At 51.6% G+C, this 22,130-nt stretch overlaps 1 protein-coding gene across 7 annotated transcripts in view; it reads right to left on the bottom strand.

Annotated features, from left to right (window-relative positions):
• SZT2 (SZT2 subunit of KICSTOR complex) overlaps positions 1-22,130 on the bottom strand; it is a 77,319-nt gene that overhangs the window by 54,750 nt on the left and 439 nt on the right. For all 7 annotated transcript variants that reach the window (XM_032794297.2, XM_032794330.2, XM_032794306.2 and 4 more), the window contains exons 2-16: positions 21,551-21,676; positions 21,147-21,320; positions 20,534-20,704; positions 18,607-18,738; positions 13,634-13,793; positions 13,252-13,358; positions 12,754-12,964; positions 11,298-11,468; positions 8,116-8,347; positions 7,291-7,420; positions 6,533-6,675; positions 4,169-4,321; positions 3,410-3,524; positions 922-1,127; positions 263-487 (exon numbers count right to left, since the gene is read on the bottom strand). In XM_032794297.2, the coding sequence (XP_032650188.1) occupies positions 263-487; positions 922-1,127; positions 3,410-3,524; positions 4,169-4,321; positions 6,533-6,675; positions 7,291-7,420; positions 8,116-8,347; positions 11,298-11,468; positions 12,754-12,964; positions 13,252-13,358; positions 13,634-13,793; positions 18,607-18,738; positions 20,534-20,704; positions 21,147-21,320; positions 21,551-21,676 (2,456 nt within the window). The remainder of the gene's footprint in view (positions 1-262; positions 488-921; positions 1,128-3,409; positions 3,525-4,168; positions 4,322-6,532; positions 6,676-7,290; positions 7,421-8,115; positions 8,348-11,297; positions 11,469-12,753; positions 12,965-13,251; positions 13,359-13,633; positions 13,794-18,606; positions 18,739-20,533; positions 20,705-21,146; positions 21,321-21,550; positions 21,677-22,130) is intronic.

Raw genomic sequence — 22,130 nt, 5'->3', positions numbered from 1 at the left:
AGAAGCAGGGGCCAGACCATGGTGACATGCTCCAGGAGATGCCTCCTGTGCCCTCACGTCAGGAAACCCACTCTCCCTTAGCTGGTGGCAGCAGGACTGGGTGAACACCCCAGATCCAGTGGTTCTGGCCGCTGCTCACAGAATCAGAGCAGTGCTGAGATGGGTTATGGGACCCCACCCCAGCCTCAAACCATCCGGCCCTGCCCTGGGGTCTGCACCTTCGGAAAGGGCAGCTCCCTGCCCCCTCAGTCATGACACTTACTCAGTGAGTGTGGACAGGAGATGGGCTACAGCTGCGATAGGCACCGCTGGGGCCAGCCCCGACTGGATGCACCAGATCCAGCGCTGGTGATAGAAGTAGCGGGAGAGCGAAGCCAGAGTGGAGGAGGCAGTGCGGTTGGCCACCATGGTGAGGGGGCCGGACACAGGGGGGTGCTCCAGGGTGAAGATGAAGGGAGCCCGGTAGTCGGAAGGCAGCTTCTCATACCTAGAAGGGTGGAAAGGAGAACGACCAGCCGAGGGGGAAGGGTCTCCAGACAAGGCCTGGACTTCTGGACGGCTGGCGTGATGCTGGATCTAACCTCACAGGGGTGGCAGCAGGAAGGCTGGGATCTGCTCCACTTCAGTCCCTCCTCGGGGGCCAGTGATACTCTCTCCTCCTCCCTCCACTCTGGCCAGATTCCAACTCTCCAGTGCAGCACTGACCCCAAGCCCTACAAGTCACAGTCACTCCTGGGCCATGGCCACAACTCTGTCAGAGAACATGCCTGCTGAAGCCACGCCCCCAGGCACAGACTCCCCAGCTGCCGGCAGCACCAGTCTTCCACTGGCCTCTCCTTGGGCACAGGGCTAACCCTCAGCGCTTCCCCTCCCCACCCTGACTACTAAGCAAGAGGAGCCCTGTCGTCCCTCTGCCACTACCTGATCAGGAGCTTCTCCAGCGGCTTGTGCAGCACTACAAGGCAGGGCCTATCCGAGAGGGCTGGTGCGGCCCCAGCCACGGGTGGGGACTTCGAGGGAGAGCTGCTGCCGAAAGTTTTCCTCTTCACTTTGGGAGTTGCCTCTTTGCTCTGAACCCTGTGGGGGAAGCGCAGCTGCAGGATCCGGTCCTGTAACTCTTCCACTATCTGCAGGACAGAGGAAAAGGAAGCCTGAGCAGCTCTACTTAGGGATCACAGGGTGTCTGCACTGCACACTAAACCCAGATTCCAACTGAGATCTGAGCCCAAGCCCCCATTCCATCCACGAATAGATCAGTCTGACCCGGGACGGCAGGCACTCAGAGCCTGGGGCCTAGGACCCTGCTAGGGGAGAGGGTCAGATCCTGAGTTAGCCACAGCTCGGGCCGAAGCCCTCTCGTTTTGCAGCATGGCTGCAGGTCAAGCCACAATCAGAAGGGCTGCGCAGCGTGGTGTGGATGTGTTAGCCCATCTGAGGGAGCCAGGCCCAGCCAGTGCAAACCCAGATTTACAATGAAGCATAGATGCTCAAGCAGGGCTTGGAAACATCGAGTCTACAAGCCTGGGTCCTATAGACTTGGGCTTAGCTACGTCCATGCTGCCTGCTGTAGAGACGAGCAACTCGATGTGAGCTGCTAGAGCAGTGCCTTGGCAAGGAGGGTGAATGTGATCTTGCGATGTACAGACAGAGGAGCAGTGAACCAGGGGGTGATTTTACTTTTGCATATGAAATTGGTGAGGCTGATACTGAAATACAGAATCCTGTTCTGGGTCCACACTTTAAAATGGATATTGAAGATTGGAGAGGGGGCAACAAAGAGCCACAAAACCGCTCTGAGCGCTGGAGAACAAGCTTTATAGTGAAAGGCTTAAAGAGCACAAGCTGTTCAGCTATCAAAGAGAAGATGGCAAGATGACTAGATTCCAGTGACAGGTACTTCCCAGGGGAGAAAACACCCAGTACCAAAGGGCTCTTTAACTTGGGACAGGAACCACCAATGGCTGACAGCTGAAGCCAGACAAATAAGGCAGAATTGTTTTTCAATCCGTGAGGTGACTAACCCCTGGAACAATCTGCCGAGTGAGGAGATGGACTCTCCAACTGGAGCCCTTTCTGAAGAGATGATTTAGCCAAACAAGTTGTTGGGCTAAGCACAGGGGTAGCTGGGTGCAGTATAATGGTCTGTGTCACACAGCAGGTCAGACTAGATGATCACAATGATCCCTTCTGGCCTTAAACTCTATGCATCAACCACCCCTTCCCCACTCCTGATCAACAAACAGCTCTGCTCTGTAGAGAGAGGCACCAGGGGAACCACTCCCTACTCTTGCCCCATTCTGGGTCTGCAGGTACGCCATCACACAGGCACTGACAGATGAGTCCAACCCACAGATCTGCCCAGCTCAGTGTCCTGGCTCCAATGGCTGCAGACGACGGTGCAAAAACCCTGCTGTAGCACGTGGGGGATAATCTGCCCCCATAAAGTTCTCCTGATTTCTAATAGTTACAGGTTGGGTTAAGCCCCCGAGTTCAAGGTTTTTTAGGTTATTCTGTACTCACGTAAAGGCCCTACCCCTTTTTGAATCTTGTTACATTCTCACCTCAGCAACTTCCTGTGACTTCCACAATCAAATTTCCTTTTATGTTTTTAATTTGCCACTTTTCAACCTCATTGAATGTGCCTTATTCTTGTGTTAGGAGACAGAACAACGCTCCTGACTGCCTTTCTGTAGTCCGCTCCTTTCAGTGGCCTTTATGAAGTCACCTGCTGCGCTGTCTGGTCTGCCACATCTGCAGGGAGTTTCACTTTTCTCTGCCTCCTTTCCTTTCCAGACCATTAAAGGACACAGGACCTAGTACAGATCCTGCGGGCACCAGGATGAGAATTGAACATTTAATCCCACTGTTTCCTGTCTCCTTCACAGATCCTGATCTCTCACCTGGCCTCTCAGCCCATGACATCTTAGCTTCTTAGTAACCTCCTGCCTGGGACTTTGTCAAAATCTAAATTATGTTAACTAGTTCTCTTCTATCTACTACTTTACTAATGCTCAAAGAATTCTAATAGCTCAGTGAGTTATGGTTTTCCTCTGCACAAACCAAGCTGGTTAGATCAAATCATATAATCTTCAGATGTTTTATCCTACTATTTTTAATTATCATTTTGACCTGTTTACCAGGCACAGATGTGAGGCTTACTAGTCTGCAATTCCCTGGATCACCCTTGGAGCCTCTTTAAAATACAGGTGCAATATCTTGCCACCTTCCAAATCTCTGCTACAGCAGCTACATTTTTAAATTCATTTGTCCCAAATCCCAAACAGCTGCCTGGTCAAGGTGTCAGCTCTGTCAATACATCCACCTGCTTCTTCTCCATGCCAGCCCCCCCATGCCTCCCAGGCTGTTCACTCTGTTCCCACTGCCCCAAAGTATTCTCCCTCAGACTCACCTGGTTCCTGGCCTGCGCAGGTGTCCCGATGGGGAACCCTAGCCGGAGAACCATGCAGGGAGCTTTGGAGATGATCCGGACCACATAGAACGAGGAAGGAGCTGGATCCTCAGAGCTGGAAGAGGAGTTAGCCACTGACTAGGTAGCAGGGAGAATAGTCTAACTGGGTGGCATGGCCTCAGCGGCAGAGCTCAAGGTGCTCTGGGGCCTGATGCAGAGAGGATGCTCCTTCCCCAGCTGCAAGGTCAGAGAGTTTCCTGCTATGGGCAAGCTGCAAGCTGGGTTTGGAGTCATTCAGAGATTTCAACTGCAAATGGGCAGCGGAGACAGAACCAGCGCTGGGGTCAGTCAGGTGGAGCCACACGGGCCCTGCTAGCAGGGATCAGCCTGTGCTATTTCCACTGCACAGCATGAGAGGCGTGCAGAGAGCTGCTGAGTCAGACGCACTCCCGGGCCCCAGTGAGAGAGGACAGAGTACTAACAGGGGGGTTACAGCTGGAAGGCTTCCTGGCAAGAGGAGGGGCTGCGCTCAGGTTAGCAGGCCTGTCCCAGGTAGATGGGGCAGAAAGGGGGCCAGGAGCAGAGAGAGGGGAAGAGGGCTCTAGCAGTGCACGGAAGGGGGGGAACAGGGCACACCTGAACGGCAGTTTCAACAGCCCATGAGCCATGGTGTTAGTGCACGAAGGGAACCCTGACTCCTCTCCTGCCCCGCCAGGCTCTCTATGGAGCACAGCAGAAGCAGCACAAGGAGCCTCTCACCTGGGCATCAGTTTGACGTAGGAGTAGCCTTCCACTAGCACAAAGCTGCTCCAGTCCCGCAGCAGGGAGGTGAGCGCTGAGTGGGAGATGCGGCACTGGATGGTGCTGTACCGGCCATTGTTGCCTGGTGTGTGCAGGTGCTTTGGGACGGGTCTGTGGAACACAGCAGTGCGTCACTATCCCAGCCCTCCTGTCTGCTCCCACCATGGCCCAGGAAGGGCCCCTGCAGAGCCCCTGGCCCATTCACCCTCCCTCACTAGCCTGGGCAGGATCAACCTGCTCCTCCCCACCCCACAGGCTGTCACTAACGCCTCTCCTGCTGTGCTGTCTGACTCTGCTACATCTGCAGGGAGTTCCGCTGTCACAGGAACCCTGCTCTCCCCCTAGGCTGATCTGCTACTTCCCCCTCTGTACAACGGAGGTAGGTAATGCTACCTGCTTTCCAGGGACCTATGGGGTAAGCATTGATCAGGGCTGGGGATTAGCCACACTGATCCTTGGCTGGGATGAGCCCCCTGCTGACAGGGCGCCCTCCCCTCCTTAGCTTCAGATGATGTCAGGGTGGGCAGCAAGCCACTGTGTCCATCTGAGCCAATGGAGCTTCGCAGTCACCTGCCATAATATCAGGACTGAAATTGGCCCCACTCCTGGAACCTCCAGCTCTCGAGGTTCCAGGCCCTGGGCTCTGCCTGAGGCAGGAATCAGAGCAGACTCCTGCAGTGTTTTACGGAAATGAGGGTGTCACGGAGTCACTGGGCGATGCTCTGGAACTGCTTCACACCAAGCCAGTCAGGACTTTGGGGAGTCTCCTCTCTCTTGGAGCAGACTTGTTCAGGAGAAGACGCTCACACGTCTTCACCTCCTGGGTTTCTCCTTGGAGCATTCAGCATCCTCTGCCCCTCCGTGCACTTCCCACACTGAGTCCACTCAGGCAGGGTCCTGGGGAAGCCACAGGGTCCTGCACCCCAACTTCACAGTCAGACGTGACTCTCAGCCAGCCAGTAACACAGAGGTTTATTCGATGACAGGAACAGGTTCTAAAACAGAGCTTGTAGATACAGCGAACCGGACCCCTCAGCCGGGTCCATTCTGGGGGGCAGTGAGCCAGACCCCCATGTCTGCACTTCACTCCTCGTCCCCAGCAAGCTCTAGACTAATCACCCCCTCCAGCCCCTCCTCCTCTGCTCAGTTCCTTTCCTGGGCCAGGAGGTCACCTGACCTCTGTTTCCAAAACCTTCAGCTGGCACCTTTGCAGGGGAGGGGCCCAGGCCATTAGTTGCTAGGAGACAGAGTGACAGGCATTTAAGTGCACTGGCCCTTCGCTCTGCAGCAATCACACACCCTTATTCCACCACCTAGATATTAAGAACTGCATAGGGGACACTGAGGCACCAACACAGTATTCAGAGAAAACATTAAGAACATTCCCAGTTCGTCACAGAGGGCCATTGTGAATATCTGGCAGCCCCCCTCTCAGCAGGACACAACAGGCTGTACCCATTCTCTGATACCCCTGAAAGAGGCCACAGCCCCACTATACTGAGTCCTGGGCTAGACTAGAGTTAGGCTGACGTAAGGCAGCTTATGCTGCTCTCTCTCTGTTAGCATCAACAATAAAATGTTGCTCCCGCTGATGTAACCCGCCCACTACACGACTTAACTCCACCTCTGCAAGAGGCTTAGGTCAGTGTAGTTAGGTCGATGCAGCATCAGCGTAGACACTGCATTGCTTACATCAACTGTGGCTGCCTTTCAGGAGCTGTCCCACAATGACCCACATTGACTGTACAATCGGTGCAAATGCTCCTGGGGAGGACACGCACCACTGAAACACAGAGCATAGTGTGGACATGCAGCGCTGTACATCCATGTAACTTAGGTTGACATAATTTTGTAGTGTGGACACACCCTAAGCTTCTCCACCCTGCAGGGAGGCTTACTGAGCCACAGGGTGAAATTCCAGCTAGGAAGCCCACAGGAGAGCCTGCAATTGGATTATCGGGCAGAGACAAACCCTGAAGGCACCCAATACTCCCAGGAGCTGCCTCTCTTCTCCCCTCCCCCTCCAGCCAGGATGCCTTCCCAGCCTGCAGGGGTTTAACACACAAACTGCATGGTTTCTTCAGGCTTATGGGCCTTCCCATGCCTGAGAGCCCAGCCTGTTACTGCCTGTGCTATGCAGCTAGCAGACACCTTCCCAGGGCCCTCCCGTGCACAGAGTAATCCTGCACAGCCCCCTTCTGTCAGCGAGGCAGCTTCTGCAGGCTCTGGCTGCACAGCCTGGCTCCCGCTGTCCCTAGGGCCGCTTTCCTACTCACAGCGACTTGCCCAGGTCACACTGCCCTAGCCCCACCACAGACGTACGTGTCATGCTCCAGCACGAGGACAATCCGATGCATATGCAGCCACCTCTGCCAGAAGTTGGCATCCATGGAGAGGATGGGCTTCCAGTAGGAGGCAAACTGTGAATGGCTGCAGTCAGAGCCACTGTGCTGCAAGGACAACACCTGAGAGAAAGAGAAAGAGCTGGGGTTACAGAGCTCAGCAGCAAGCTGTTGGTTTCCTCACGGAGAAGGTCCAGGCCTCCCCAGAGTCTGAGCCTGGCAGGCTGGCTGAAGAGCATTGTCTCTTAGGAGAATGAATGCTTTCAGCAACGTAACTGAGCAATGCAGCCGGACAGACAGTATTGGCTTCCGCACCGATGGGACGGTATCCCTAGACGCATCGAGGCAGATTGAGCCTGCGGCACTCCTGCCCTCTCTAGCGGGAGAGCACCTGGCGTACACCCCACACACTCACTGGGGAACACTCTGCACATTGCCTAGAATGGGCTGCCTGCTATTCACCCCAGGGGCTTTCCAGGAGCAGCTGCTGGAGCAGACACCCTAAGTGGTGCCATGGAGCGCATAATGTTTGGGAAAGGACATCAGAGAAGGGCCGGTTCACACAGCATCATGTGGAAGTGGAGTAGTGCAACTGTTAGCAAGGAGAACAGCCTCTGGGCTGTTCCTGTGAGGCAGTTACCATGGCAGCCACCTGCATGGATTAGCCATCTGACACCAGGATACAGAACAGAAGGGCACCTGTTCCCAGGGCTCTCAGGACAGGGGGAGGCAGCATACCGGGGTGGTGGAGCCTGGTGGGATGTAGAAAAGGGGCACTCCGTTCTTAGTGCTCTCAGGGATGGTGAAGTGCTCTGGAACAGTATCAAAAGACTGCAGGTGAACCAGCATCTGATCTGTCTGGTTGATGCTGCAAGACAAAAGCCATCAGTAAGTCTCCGGGGAGCTCCCAGCCAATTGAGCATTCAGAGCTGTGCTGCCTGCACATGTGGCACTGCAACGCCAGATGGGGGCATGTCCTTGGGGGAAGCAGGATTCCATCAGGCCTGGCAAAGGGCACACTAGAGGGAGCCCAGATGCAGCAGCCCACCCCCAGGCGAGAGAGCTCAGTGACAGCAAGGAGAGAGTTAGGAAAGGGTTTGGCCGAGTCCTTCCCTCAAAGCACAGTAGGCAGGGAACAACTGCACAGAACAGGGGGAGATGCCCCAGCCTCTACAGAGCTTGGGAACACTGGGCAGATGCCCACAAGTCATCTGGGATCAACCACACACCCCAGCAACCTGAGAGAGAATCATCCACAGCTCTGACCTTCAGAGCAAGGCAGCATTGCACGGTGGTGCCAGGGGCACACATCCCCTGCTCATTGCCCAGACCCTCCCAATGCCTGGGGTCTGGTTAGTGACAGCAAACAGAGCAGGGCCCAGGGAACGCAGCACCATCAGCTCTGGGAATCCTACCGCCTAGGACTCAGGTCAGTTCACATCCCTCTTCAGGCCACCCCCACTGGGGGGCCCAGGTGAGCAGAGAAAGGGGGTGCAGAGTCATCCTGGAGCCAGCAGGTGCTAGGGTTAGACTACAAGAGCTGCAGGGAACGGCCAGGCTCACCTCTGCAGCGTGTTCCAGAAGCGACGGATCACTGTAGTACGGTACAGGCTGGTGATAGGCTTCCTCATGGTGCAGCTGATATCATGCAGGATGTCATAGCTGCCCTCCATTGTCACCTCCACCCAGGTACTGCGCTTGGAGGGGTCCAGGGGCCATGCTGCCACAGCCAGGTATTCTATCCGCATGTTGTGTTTCCACAGTAAGACCAGCTTCACTTCCAGCTGGGAGCCACCTGCATGGGATGAGAATAAGGCAGTGAGGGCTGCGACCAAGCTCACCACCCAGGCCATGACCCAGCAGCACCACCTTTTGCACCAAGATACAAGATTCAACTGACATGGGGGTCCCTGAACAGGAAAAATGATTACCAGAATCCTTTGGGTAGGATGGTCCCTCTCCTCCATGAGGTCAGTGCCACACTCAGCACCCCCAACCTGCCCTAAGCACAATGCACCCAGGCTCCGCTCTGACTCCTCAGCAATGGGGATTCCACAACACCCTCTTGCAGTTTGTTCTGGCAGCTGGGTGGGCCATCCAGCTAAACAAGCCCCCTCCCACTTACCCTGGCTTTTTCCTTTGGCCACTGCTGGCTGTTCTGCGCCCCACAACATGGGAGCACAAGTGGGCCCAGGCCCTCCCAAATACCACTCCGAACTGGCAGAGGCTACTCTGTCCTGTACGGGTGTCATCCTAACCCCCGAACACCTTCCAATCACACGTTGAGCGCAGGGACATGTGGTTCATTCTCTTTCACATGCCCCCAGAGAGAGAGGTGTTTGTGCAATACAGTGTTTTACTGGGGAGCTGTTTTGAAAAGCACACACTGCTGTGTGCGGGTCACAGACATGCATCTGGCCTTTGGAACGAGAGGCCAGTTCCTCAGGCAGACTCAGATTGGAAAAGCAGAGCTCTGTCTCCTGCACAAATGAGCTCTCCCCTTGTGAAGGAAACTCCATGGTGCCAGAGGAGCAGAGCTGTCAGCCAGAGACTTTATCCTGGAGCTTTAGGCTCTCAGATGTGCTGGGCCTAAGCCATGGAGCACTACGTACACTAGGACCAAGACCCTGCCCCTAACTCAGCGGGCTATAGGAAGCCAATGCAGAACATAGGACAGATGTGGTTTGCTCATGAGTACGGGATACTGCAGCACTCAGTACCAGCTGGAGTTCCCTGAGGGCTGACAGCCTTCATGTCACACTGGTCCCATCTCTCCCCAGACATGCCTGCCCCAAAGTGAACAAGCCAGTCTGCCCCATGGGCTATTCTCCAAAGTCCTTCGGCTCTTTGGGGCCCGCTCCAAGTGCTCACTGACAGAGTGATGGCAGCGCCCAAGGAGGGCCTAGCCGGACCAGGGGAGCAGAACACTCATCCCATATGCTAGCCTATGGATGCAACCCAATCGAACAGGTCATCACACTGCCGACTCATTCACTCGCTCCCCCACTAGGTCCTCAGTGCTGCACAGCTAGCAGGGCTTATCAAACCTTCCCTTGGCGAGTGGCTGGAGATGCTAAGCCATCAAAGGAGGTAAGTCACTGGTCAGAACCAATCATCCCAGCTAGATCTGATGCAGTGCTGCCTGCCTGAGCCTGCAGCCAGCCTCAGCTTCCTCTGCACAGTGCTACCCAGAGCAAGAATGACATTAACTAGACCAGGGGCAGGCAACCTATGGCATGCATGCAACCTGCGGCACATGAGCTGATTTTCAGTGGCACACTCACTACCTGGGTCCTGGCCACCAGTCCGGGGGGCTCTGCATTTTAATTTAATTTTAAATGAAGCTTCTTAAACATTTTAAAAACCTTATTTACTTTACATACACCAATAGTTTAGTTATATATTATAGACTTATAGAAAGAGACCTTCTAAAAACTTTAAAATGTATGACTGGCATGTGAAACCTTAAATCAGAGTGAATAAATGAAGACTCGGCACACCACTTGTGAAAGGCTGCTGACCCCTGAACTAGACTCTGGTCAGCAGCTGCCCAAAACCACACCCACAGCAGTGACACCAATAAGAAAGAGTCTGGTCAGCTCCATTCTGCTGCTTCTCCTTTGCAGAGGCTGTGCTGATTACATGGTCATATCCAATTTTCCAACCATTTTAAAAACGGTTGTTTCGACTAATTTATGTAGTGCTAGTTTATATGCCAGAATTCCCAGAAACATCCTACACGATGCAGATACAACATTTCCTGCCCTTTGAGCCTCCAGCATACGTGTAGATTTTAAATAAAAGATTGCAGTTTTTTGTTAGCTCATATACTTCACTCTGAAACTCGTTTAGCACACTATCCAGCCCAGGTGACTTGTCACTCTATTTGTTCCAGCAACTCTACTTTTGACACTTCAGCCCCTGACAGTGCTTCATCTTTACTGTCCGACTAGGTATCTCCCCAATACCTTCTGAGCTGAAGACTGATGCAAAGAAATAACTTTTCTGCTATAGCATCCTTCTCAACTGCTCCCTTGACTCCCAGCTAGGCAAACAGACACAATGATTCTCCTGCAAGCGTCCTGTTTCTGCATACATAAATGATTTCTTGCTATTTGTGTTTGGAAGTTTGCTCTTCAAAAGTCCTGTTCTCACCCTAGTTTACTCTGTACGTTTCTCCTGCTGGAATTTATGCTTCTTTACTTGGCTTCACTAAAGTAAGATTTCCATTCTCTCTCTCTCTCACCAGGTACATTTATGGTGCTACTGAAATCCTGCTCATGCTATCATTTCTGCAGCCACTCACCTGGTTCTGCTGCAGCCACTGCTGCGCTGGCAGGAATGCAAGCGGCTTAGGCTACTGTAAATACAGCACTACCTGCTGGCAGCCACTCTCTTTGCATAAAGTGCTGCTATTTGCACCTAGTCTGCAGCCTTGGTTCAGTACGGGTGCCCACATCAGACCTTGTACCGCTGTCAGCTATGGGGCACCCCCTCACCCTGTAGCTTCTCCCCACCTCTGAACTGTTGGTATCTCCATATCGTGAGACAGGATTTGCCTAGCAAGCACACAAGCACCATGCAATCCTCTGCATTTGTCATGGAGAACAAGCTCCTTCCCTAAGACCATGGTTTCCTGTCCTCACCCCACCCAGGCTGGCCAGACTATGGCAAGCCTGCACTTAAGTCTGTGTAACTGAGAATGGAGCCCCAAGTCACAGAATGGCATGGCGCAGGCAAGTCACCTTTGGTGATGTTGACCTCACGGATGCTGTAGCCCTCACGCAGACGGACAGAGACTATGCTCACGAGGTCTGCATGCACCTCCTTCTCCGTATGCTTCTTCCTCCTCATGGCCAGAGCCGGGTTGCTGCTCGCGGACACCAGGTGTTCATTGAACAGTCTGTGCTGGGACACTGCAAACAGCAGCAGGCACATGGGTCACGCAGGAGCAGCTCCTCCATTCCCCAGCCTGCAGCAGGAGCCCAAGGCACTTGGCGAGTGCAGCTGTGGGACGCCTCCCACCTCCCAGTGAGTAGGACATCCCTCCGGGCTTGCTCAGGAAAGGGACAGGAGAGGCCTGCTGGTGCAGAGGAGATGTGTAACAGGGCAGGGGCCCAGCCTGAGCACATGACGGGATAGGTGTGATAATCAGGAGCAGCACAACAGGGTTATGTATTTAACCAGATAGGAATGGCAAGGCCGCTTTGCTAATTCACCAGCAAGCTCCTCAGCAGGGATCCATTTCCCCCTGTCCCTAGGGAGTCTCATGCCCACCCTGGGTGCTGTATAATGACCGGTTAGTAGGGCCCTGATGGCCTTCACTGCAAGGTTTAAAAACTAACAGCTTTTAAACAGCATCAGATGCCCCCAGCACCTGAACCCCTCCCCCGAGTCCTTCAGGTCACATCCCCTCTGAACCAGCATGGGGAATCTCAACCACTCCCACAGACAGCAGGCATTTTCCAAGAACTGATGATGCTTCCAAGCCTTAAGGCCAATTTTCAATGGACACAAACTGTTGTGTCCCCCCTGCATCCTCAGTGGGAGCACCCAGATGCTGGCATTGTGACCATAACCTTGTAAGCCAAGTTCCCATGTGCAAACAGTCTGGATGTGCTCTGCAGAGCACAGCCAACCAGGTCAGCGTTCAGAGGGCCTTCACGTGCAAAGGGGCCGGTTAATGTTTCCTCACCCTCACTGTACTCCCATGACAGGCGGGATTGTGCTCAGGCTTCCACAAACATTCCCCTTTGGGCTGGTACGCAAGCTGAGAGCAGTGGTGAGAAAGGCACGTTAGCACCCAACTCATGCTCCCTAAAGCACCATGCCCCAGGAAGGGAGCCACAGAGATTCTGCTCCGGCATCCAGTAGTGTTCAGAGCCTCGAGAAGGCCTAGAATTCTGCGGGCCCTGACCACATGCTATAATCCACTGAGCAGCGTGCTTGTTAAGCTGTCCTCCCCAGAACCCGAGCTCTCGGGGCTGCTAGAGAAAAAAAGAGGACCACTCCCTTGCCTTGTGTGCACTGCAGTAGGTAGAAGGGGCTTGAAAAAGGCTCCCTCCACTGCCTTCCTCACCCACTGTTATTGGAAACAACCAGGAAAGGGCACAAAGGGGACACTGATGTATTCAGACCCCACCACATGAAGGAATTCCAGGCCCCCCATATGATGAAGCAGGACACACATGCTCTCCTCACCACAGTAATACTCTGGGTTCAGGGACTCCCCAGTGCGCAGGAAGGAATACAGCAGGAAGGCCTTGTGATACACGTTCAGGTCGAGGCTTAAGGGATCCAGCTCAGGGCAGGTGGACAGGTATGCACCAAAAGTTGCCATAGCAATAAATTTCATCAGTTCCACGTTGGGGACGTGGCCAAAGCTGCAGTCATACGAGTAGACTCCGCCCACCTGGGAAGGCGCAGGAGAGAGATCCATGTGAGACAGAGCAAAGGGTGGGGAGAGGAGAGAGAGCTGCAGAGGTAAGCTCCACTCCATCCCGCTAGGGGCAAGTGAGCATCAAACCCCCAAAAGGGAGAGCACTTACAGCACGGTGCCCCCGCCCTGGATTGGCATCCCCGTCCCCACTCCGCACCAGAGGTTAGCATCTCTCCATCCTCACCCCACGCCCACCCTCTGCCTCAGACTGGCATACCAGCATACATGGTGCAGCCTGCAGTGCCCTGCCCCAGGAATACCTGCAAAAAGGAGCAGGCCACAGTGCTACTTCGCAGCTGGTTGAGCAGAGTCTCACACACAGCCACGTCCGGGACACTGGTCACACCGTCTGTGATGATGATGATACCTGTAGGTAACAAGGCACCATCTCAGAGCACCGTCCCCCATTTGTGATCAGACTCCCCACCCTACACCCCCAGTGCACTCGCTGGCTTTATTTGCATTACCACACCACAAAGGGATCATGAACTGCTGCACTGCAGAGCTGCTACCCTGAAGCCTTGCCCCTCCCCCAGCTGAAGGGCCCAACATGACTCCTTGGGCATGCTCACCCTGAGCCTACGGCTAGAGGGATACAGACTTCCAGGCCAGCCTCCTTGGAGCCCAGGAAGTGGAACTAACCTGCACTGGAGTTGGAAGGCAACAGTTGCAGTGCTAAGATCCCCTGTCGGATCATGCTGACGAGGCCAATGTCAGCAGTGACCATGGAGATACCCGGTTTCCTTCCAGAAAGTTCCTGTGTGGCACAAGGACTCTCCTGGCTGAGGGGCGACAAATCTACCTAGCAACAAGAAACCAACGACATGCCATCAGCCACACTCTGACCCTGTTCCACTCAGTCCTTTTGCAGGTGGTTGGAGTCTAACAGCTCCATACACTAGGGCTGGGATAATGTGATTTACCCAGTACTATGCTAACCTTTAATCTTCTAGCCCTTCTCAGTCCCCTTCATGTGGCTTTCCCCTGAGCTCTCACTCCTACTGGTCCTGAGAATAAGGCATCTATGGTGTTATATGCCCCATATTCTGCCTGGGCAGAGCCTGGGCTTACCAGATCTCCCCATGGGGTGAGTAGAGGAGATGCCGGGGCACTAGCCTTCTGCAGTCAGCACTAGATGTATGTCTACACTGCAATTAGACCTGACAGCTGACCTGGGCTCGCAGGGCTCAGGCTGTGGGGCTGTTTCACTGCAGTGTACACTTCTGGGTTCAGGCTGCAGCCCAGATAGGGTCCCAGAGCTCAGACTGTAAGTCTACACTGCAAGGAAACAGTTACACAGCCCAAGCACGAGTCAGCTGGCACAGGGCAGCCGCGGGTGTCTGACAGACCCTAACTCCTTCAATCTAGTGCAAACTGCAGCTGCGCAGCATCTCTAACAGTGCAGCCCAAGATCTCTCTTGCAGGGCATCTATGAAAGGTAGGTCTCTTTTACCCTGTCTGGGGCACTGCTCCTGGAGGCGCTGAGGATTCAGGTCATAAACAAATGTGTATCTATTTGCTTAGATCTGTACAAGCAGAACAAGTCCTGTTACAAAGACAGATACAAATGCTGCCCAGTCTTTCCCATCATTTGCCCAAAGGCTATTATGGGTGAAAGAGGATGTGTGGTCCTAAGGTACATAAGTATTTGTCATGTGAAACCAAGAGCCCTTCTGGTCTGGGATAGCTTGGGACAGCTCTGCCAGCCTCATCCCATATAACTATTATTTTGTACTCCTGAAACAGGTAAGGGTAAAAAAAAAAGACCTTTCCAGGCACAATCACAGGGCTGCTCTTGGCTGGGGAAAGATACATGAACAGCAAAAATTAAAATCCCTCAGTGCACATCGATACACCTTTAATTCATTGGATCCAATAGAGTCATCAGTGTTTGCTGGCAAGGACACAGTCAATGGAAAATCTAGGCAACTTCAAAAATAAAAAAAATACACTCCAGTTGTAGCATATCCTCTGCTCCAGAGCCTCCTGCCCAAGGCCTCTGCCAATTTCCGTGGTTTTACAATGACTCTTGTTTATAAGTGTTTCTCTCTCCCCCTGTGTGTGGCAGAATGCCACATAAACAGGGGCTTCTGAGTCTATCAGGAACACGAGTGGGACTTGACACAAAATGTTGACAAAGTACCTGCTAAACAGGATCTCCACAAGTCTCTTTCAGTTCTAGGAATGATAAATGTTACTCTTGACATTAGCAGGTCAGACCTTTCCAGTCAGAATATGAAGTTTATGGTGCCCCTTTAAATGTGTGACTCTGTCTAAGGTTCTCACAAACCAGCAGCAGGACCTAAATACAGAAGCAGCTTCTGCTTTCATTACCCTGGATTTGAGCAATTTTGTTCTTGTATTAAGCCCCGATGCTGAAAACACTTACACAAGCATATAACTTTACAATGAGATTGCTCCTGTGCATAAAGGTACACACTGTGGCACTCTGTACCTCAAAGCAGCACCTTGGAATCCCCATATTCACACTGTCATACACTTATGATCTATTTCATACAAAGCATGGCACGTAAATTATTATATTCATAGATTCTAGGACTGGAAGGAACCTCGAGAGGTCATCGAGTCCAGTCCCCTGCCCTCATGGCAGGACCAAATACCGTCTAGACCATCCCGGATAGACATTTATCTAACCTACTCTTAAAGATCTTGAGATGGAGATTCCACAACCTTCCTAGGCAATTTATTTCAGTGTTTAACTACCCAGTTAGGAACTTTTTCCTAATGTCCATCCTAAACTTCCCTTGCTGCAGCTTAAGCCCACTACTGCTTGTTCTATCATTTAAGGCTAGGTGAACAAGTTTTCTCCCTCCTCCTGATGACAACCCTTTTAGATACCTGAAAACTGCTATCATGTCCCCTCTCAGTCTTCTCTTTTCCAAACTAAACAAACCCAATTCTTTCAGCTTCCTTCATAGGTCATGTTCTCTAGACCTTTAAATCACTCTTGTTGCTCTTCTCTGGACCCTCTCCAATTTCTCCACATCTTCTTGAAATTCGGTGGCCAGAACTGGACACAAACTCCAGTTGAGGCCTAACCAGCGCAGAGTAGAGCGGAAGAATGATTTCTCCTGTCTTGCTCACAACACACCTGTTAATGCATCCCAGAATCAGGTTGCTTTTTTTGCAACAGTATCACACTGTTGACTCATATTTTGCCTGTGGTCCACTATGACCCCTAGATCTCTCTGCCATACTCCTTCTCTATACAGTCTCTTTCCATCTGTACGTGTGAAAACTGAGTTGTTCCTTCCTAAGTGTGAGCACTTGCATTTGCCTTTATTGAACTTCATCCGCTTTACCTCAGACCATTTCTCCAATTTGTCCAGATCATTTTGAATTTTGACCCTGTCCTCCAAAGCAGTCGCAATCCCTCCCAGTTTGGTATCGTCTGCAAACTTAATAAGCGTACTTTCTATGCCAAATCTAAGTCGTTGATGAAGATATTGAACAGAGCCGGTCCCAAAACAGACCCCTGCGGAACCCCACTTGTTATTACCTTCCAGCAGATTGGGAGCCATTAATAACTACTCTGAGTACGGTTACCCAGCCAGTTATGCACCCACTTTATAGTAGCCCCATCTAAATTGTATTTGCCTAGTTTATCGATAAGGATATCATGCGAGACCGTATCAAATGTCTTACTAAAGTCTAGGTATACCACATCCACCGCTTCTCCCTTATCCACCAGACTCGTTATCCTATCAAAGAAAGCTATCAGATTGGTTTGACACGATTTGTTCTTTACAAATCCATGCTGCCTATTCCCTATCACCTTACCACCTTCCAAGTGTTTGCAGATGATTTCTTTAATTACAATGCTCAGACCATTTCTCCAAATTTGTCCAGATCATTTTGAATTATGACCCGATCCTCCAAAGCAGTTGCAATCCCTCTCAGTTTAGTATCATGAAAGGTCATGATCTGCTGACACCCACTGTTTTGTGCAAATACATACATCATCCGTGTGTACTAAGTTATGAGATTTTGCTGGATAGCTGTTACTGAAATATGTTGCAAATTTGAGAGTCTCCACCGCTATGTGGAGATCCACTCCCAGGAGGATATTAAGTGACCATAAATCAGCGGGGAAGTTGTAAACAAGGGATTTACAATTCTGTAAGAGAAGCACCACACAATGGGGATTGCTCAACCCTGTGACTAAGCAAAGCCCACCATGAACAAGCCTGGGCTAGTGTTTTCCCAGGCACACGGACCAAGGATATAAAACAGAACAGTGGCATCATGCTTTGGCCTTTCTCCCCGCATACCTACTCCGGAGGCAACAAGAACACTGAGAAGACAAAGACTTGAATTGAGGAGACTGGTCCCAGGCTTAGAGGGGAAGCCTGTGTATTAAGAACTGTAAACTACATGCAACATCCAGTGAGATTTTTGATCCAAATACTGCTTAGTGTAAATAAGGTTTAAGTTTTAGACTGTGTGGTTATTTTTATTTTCTTTGGTAGCTATCTCTGACCTTTTGTGCCTGCTACTTACTATCAATCTTTCTGTTTCACGTTTTACCTAAAACAGTAGGTTTTGGTTGAAGTGATCAGTTTACAAAGGCTAGTGTGTGCTCTCTCCACATCGAGAGAGGGGTGGACTGGGTAACAAACATACACTGGTCAGGTACAGTTCTGAGGTGCAAGACTGGGGGATTGGGAGATTTGCTGGTGCCTTTCTCTGTGTGATTCATGAGTGGCTCAGGGAGCATTCATGCAATTTAGCTGAGTGTGGGGCTCCACATGCTGTTATGCTGAGTGATAACAGCGCCTACAGGGATTGGCTGTTGGTCAATAGCAAACCATTGAGAGACAGTCTGGGTGGGAGAGTTATGGGAGCATATCAGTATCCCAGTTCCAGGTTGTACTCTGGGGATCCCATTAAACAAACACAGGCACTTGCAGGGTCAGTCTTATTCCTCCATCCCCTCCATTTCATTCCGCAGACCTTGTTCTTATGGATAGGTCGCATTGAGCTCTGAACCCCCATGACCCCGAACAGTTACTTGAGGGTACTTCCTGTTAATTTGCTAATATCTGTATCCTTCGCTAAAAATCCCTCAGCCACCATTGTTTCAAAATGATGTTAGGAACGGCAGGGCCTCACTGTTTATGCAGCTCAAGCGTCAGCTATTACACCAAAGAGGAAGCTGCACAAGCCACCCTTCCCATGTCAGTACTAACACTGAACCCTGCTGTGGGCCATTCAGAGACATGAACTACCTGGGAGCGGGAGTGCAGAGGTAGGGTCTGACCACTGATCTCACATAAATCCAGTTGCTTAACTATATAACCCTGAGCTAGGGTAAATATTTCCCACGATACCTTCTAAGTACCTTTTGGTCCTGCTTACCTACTATGGAAACCCCTCAGCCCACTTATCTCTGCAGCCAGGCACTGTTCTCTCAGCCACTGAACGAGGCTTTTCCTCAAAAAGGACAGACTCCCAACTGAGGCTTACATAGCATGCCCATTTTAGTACAAGCCAGCATCCTATGAGCCTCTCCCAGAGGAGTGGCAGGGCAGGAAAGCAGCCCCAGAGAGCCTAGATCTCTCCTCCAGTCCATCCATCATCTCTGCCTGCCTCACCTGTGGCTTGGGTTCATACTGTTGTTGGAGCATCTCAGCCACTTTATTCTCAAAGGCACACAGCTGTGTGTAAATTTGCTGCAGGAAGGTCTCTCTCTTGGTCTCATCCAGCTGACAGCCTTGGAATAGCACCTGAGCCAAAGACACATGGGAAAGATATTACCGTAGGGTTTTAAACGGCCACCCATCACAGTGGTCTCTGATCCACTGATCCAGACACACACATGCACTACCCTAAGGAAATGGAGGGGGAACACAAGAGATGGCAGGTCATTAAGTCATGACAAGAAAGGCCTCACACCAGCCACCTGTGTGTTGTGATCCTGGGAGCCACCACAACATGCACCTGTCAACCTCAAACTGGGGCAAGAGGTTCCTGCTGCCCTAGGAGTCAGGGAGAGGGAAGGCACTGAACAGGAGGAAGTAGGGCTCCTTGTCCAAGCTCCTAGATGCCTCTAACTTCAGCCTAACATTTCTCAAGAAGGCACATTTGTTCTACTCTAACTCACATGCAGCCTAATCCCACTACCTGTTGATAACTGGCAGGATAAAGGAACAGCAGCCTGAAGCAAAAGAAAAAAATATTAGGGTAGAGACTAGGGAAAAAGCCTGAGCAATTGGACAGTGAAGTCCATGGTCAGGGAGGTGGGAGCCCAATCACAGCAGATAATTCACAGCAGGCCAGAGATGATGCTCTTACCATTTATATTACAGCAGTACCCACAGGCCCCAGCCACGATCAGGGCTCCATCATGCTGAGTGCTGCACAGACCCAGAATAAGAGACAGCCCCTGCCCTAAAGAATTTACAAGATGACATGGAGGGGAATGTGATGCAACACACAAGCAGAGAGTTCAGGAGATAATCAGCACACAACTTGCTAGCTTCATTCTCCTCCCCTGAGATAAGTAACAGAGCGGGGGAGAGCGAAACATCTGAATAAAATTGTCCGTATTCTAGTTGAGTTGCACACATACACCCTTCTCCTCCTCCACGTATGCACAGCAATTTCCATCTGCCCCTCAGCCCCAGGCTAGTTTCTTGAAGGCCTCATGGAGGAAGTGGGTCTTGAGAAAGGATCTGAAGGAGGAGAGGATAGTGGCCTGCAGATCAAGTCAATGTCGCTAGGGGAGATGCACTAGAACAAAGCACACAGACAGTTATGGGAGAACTGGACAAGCAGGCAGTCCAGGCTGACATCAGTGACAGAGGGCTAATGGGAGGACAGAGGGAGGCATCCTCGTTATGTTTATTATGGTAGTGCCTAGGGACAAACCAGGATTGTACAAGAACTGTACAAACAGAGTAATAAGCAGTCCCTGCCCCAAGCAGCTTACATTCCAAACACAGACAGAAGACAGAGGAAAGGGATAGAACACATCAGTAGGATGAGAAGAGCAATGGTCTGCAAATGGCATGGTAACACCATGATTTTTGAGGGTTAAGGTTTTGCTGGGAAGGGATTAGCTACATGGGTGCCTTCTGGCCCCACCAACCAGAATTAAGTTGTTTAAATGGGAATTTCCCTTGCATGTGTGGTTTACGGAGCACCTGAGCTATGGTCCAATCTCACTAGGAAGCCACCCAAAAAAGTGAACTGAAGAGAGTTCAAGTCACACTGGGGCAAAATATATTCTAGATGTACTTCCCTTACTTAACAGCAAGCTGCTGCTCACAGATCCCCTTCTTTGCTTGGCATTGCCCACATATGCCAAACCTCAGCCTCCTGCCCACAGAACACGATGGAGCTGTTCCCACACTAGAGGAGCTGCTCAGACTACAGGCTCTCATGAAGCAAGACTACAGCATCACACAGCAGTGCTTAGACAACTCCCGTCTCCACTTCCCTAGGAGCTCAGCAGCAACCAGGGCAACAAAAAGTGCTCTCACACAAAGATTGGGGGAAGGGAAGGAGGTAGAACTTTACCTGGTGGGACTGCAGGCCAATGATGGAGGAATATGCTTGGATAGTGACAAAGATCTCTGGCTGGTAGGTAATTTCTGAACCAGGAATTCGGAAGGGTTTTAGCAATCCCACTAGACATCGGGAAAGGGCATGAAACACCTCATCAAAAATGATCTCCCCCGTTGAGTCATCCTGCAGAAATACAAATAAGAAATTTTAGCTGTTCCCCCTGGTGTATTGACAAGGGTCCCTAGCACATGGAGTTACCCATACATCCTTCTAGAAATACTCTGCAGAGTCCCAGCATGGAGAAGCAAACACTCCTAGGCTAGCTCCTAGCAGGCAAACCCATGCACAGATCATCCCTGCAAAAGGGGTGGGATTTTCCTGCAGGAATGATCTGTGCATGGGTTTTGCCTGCTAGGAGCTGGCCCAGGAGTGGCACTGGCCAAGTGGCAGCTACTGGCACACACTGCTTCTTGTGGGAGCCAACCTCTTGTGGCACACAGAAGTAAGATGCATGCTGGGAGTAAATGTACCGGAGGAAGCCATTCCCAAACAGAGACGGCAGCAGGAGCGCCTTGTGGGCAGAGCCATGGGGTACCTGGGGAGAGGCAGAGATGCATACACTCACCACAATGCCTGTGGATGGGCTCAGGTCGAGCTCAATCACAAAGCGGTACTGTCGTGCCAGGAAGGTGACCTGTGTGGAGGGCACTAGGAGGTAGGGCCTAGGCCGCAAAGACTCATGTGGCTGCCACCCATTTGGCAGGACGCTGAGAACATCCAGTTCATTATCTGACTTCACCTACAGGATAAAAGAAACACAAGTGAGGGAAAGCCAAGCTTGCAGGGGAGCAGGAAAAGGAGCAAACAAGAATTGGGCGAAAGCCTTTCACAGGAATCCTAGGCTCCCAAGGAGCAGTAGTAGCCAAAAGTCATGCAGCTTCTCTCCTACTTGGCCAAACTGCCAATGCCAGAGAGCACTGATAAGCACACAGAGCCATCCTGCCTTCAAGCCTGGGCACACGTACTCACCAGCTCTGACTCAGGCACAGCCCAAATGACTTGATGCAGGTGATTGAGGAACCAGGCTAGGCGTACGTTGCGGGAGATCCGATAATCTTTCTTCATTAGGAGGAAGACCTGTCCTGCGTCTTCCACCTGCAGCAAAGGGGAAACAGGTCACCATATCACTAGGCAGGAGATGACCAGAAAACACAACAGCAAAGCTGCTTATTTTTTCCCCATTAACAAAAACCCTTCTACAGCTAAAAGTGCATATTGCTCATCACTGCAGATATATGCTGCTTCTCCATCCTCACCCACATACCATGCCTCATCTCGAGCCTAAACTGTAGGGTCTGGGTCAGGGATTGTGCTTTGCTAGATGTCTGTGCAGCCCCTTGTACAACAGGCCCAGGTTTAGCACCACTGTAACCCTGAACAACTACAGACACAGCAGGGCATCAACACTATTCATTAGGGAAACGGCACAGTTCAGGCAGACCTGGGCCCAAATGCTGCAGCCAGCACATGCTGTCCCCACCAAACCTGCAACCAGACCCAGCACCAACCCCTATCTCCCCATAATAACATCAGGTTCAGACCCTTTCTA

Source organism: Chelonoidis abingdonii, chromosome 7 (genome assembly GCF_003597395.2).
Source record: "Chelonoidis abingdonii isolate Lonesome George chromosome 7, CheloAbing_2.0, whole genome shotgun sequence".
Taxonomy (NCBI): domain Eukaryota; kingdom Metazoa; phylum Chordata; order Testudines; family Testudinidae; genus Chelonoidis; species Chelonoidis abingdonii.
Note: the sequence above shows the minus strand (reverse complement) of the source record. Positions and strands in the feature narration are given on the sequence as shown.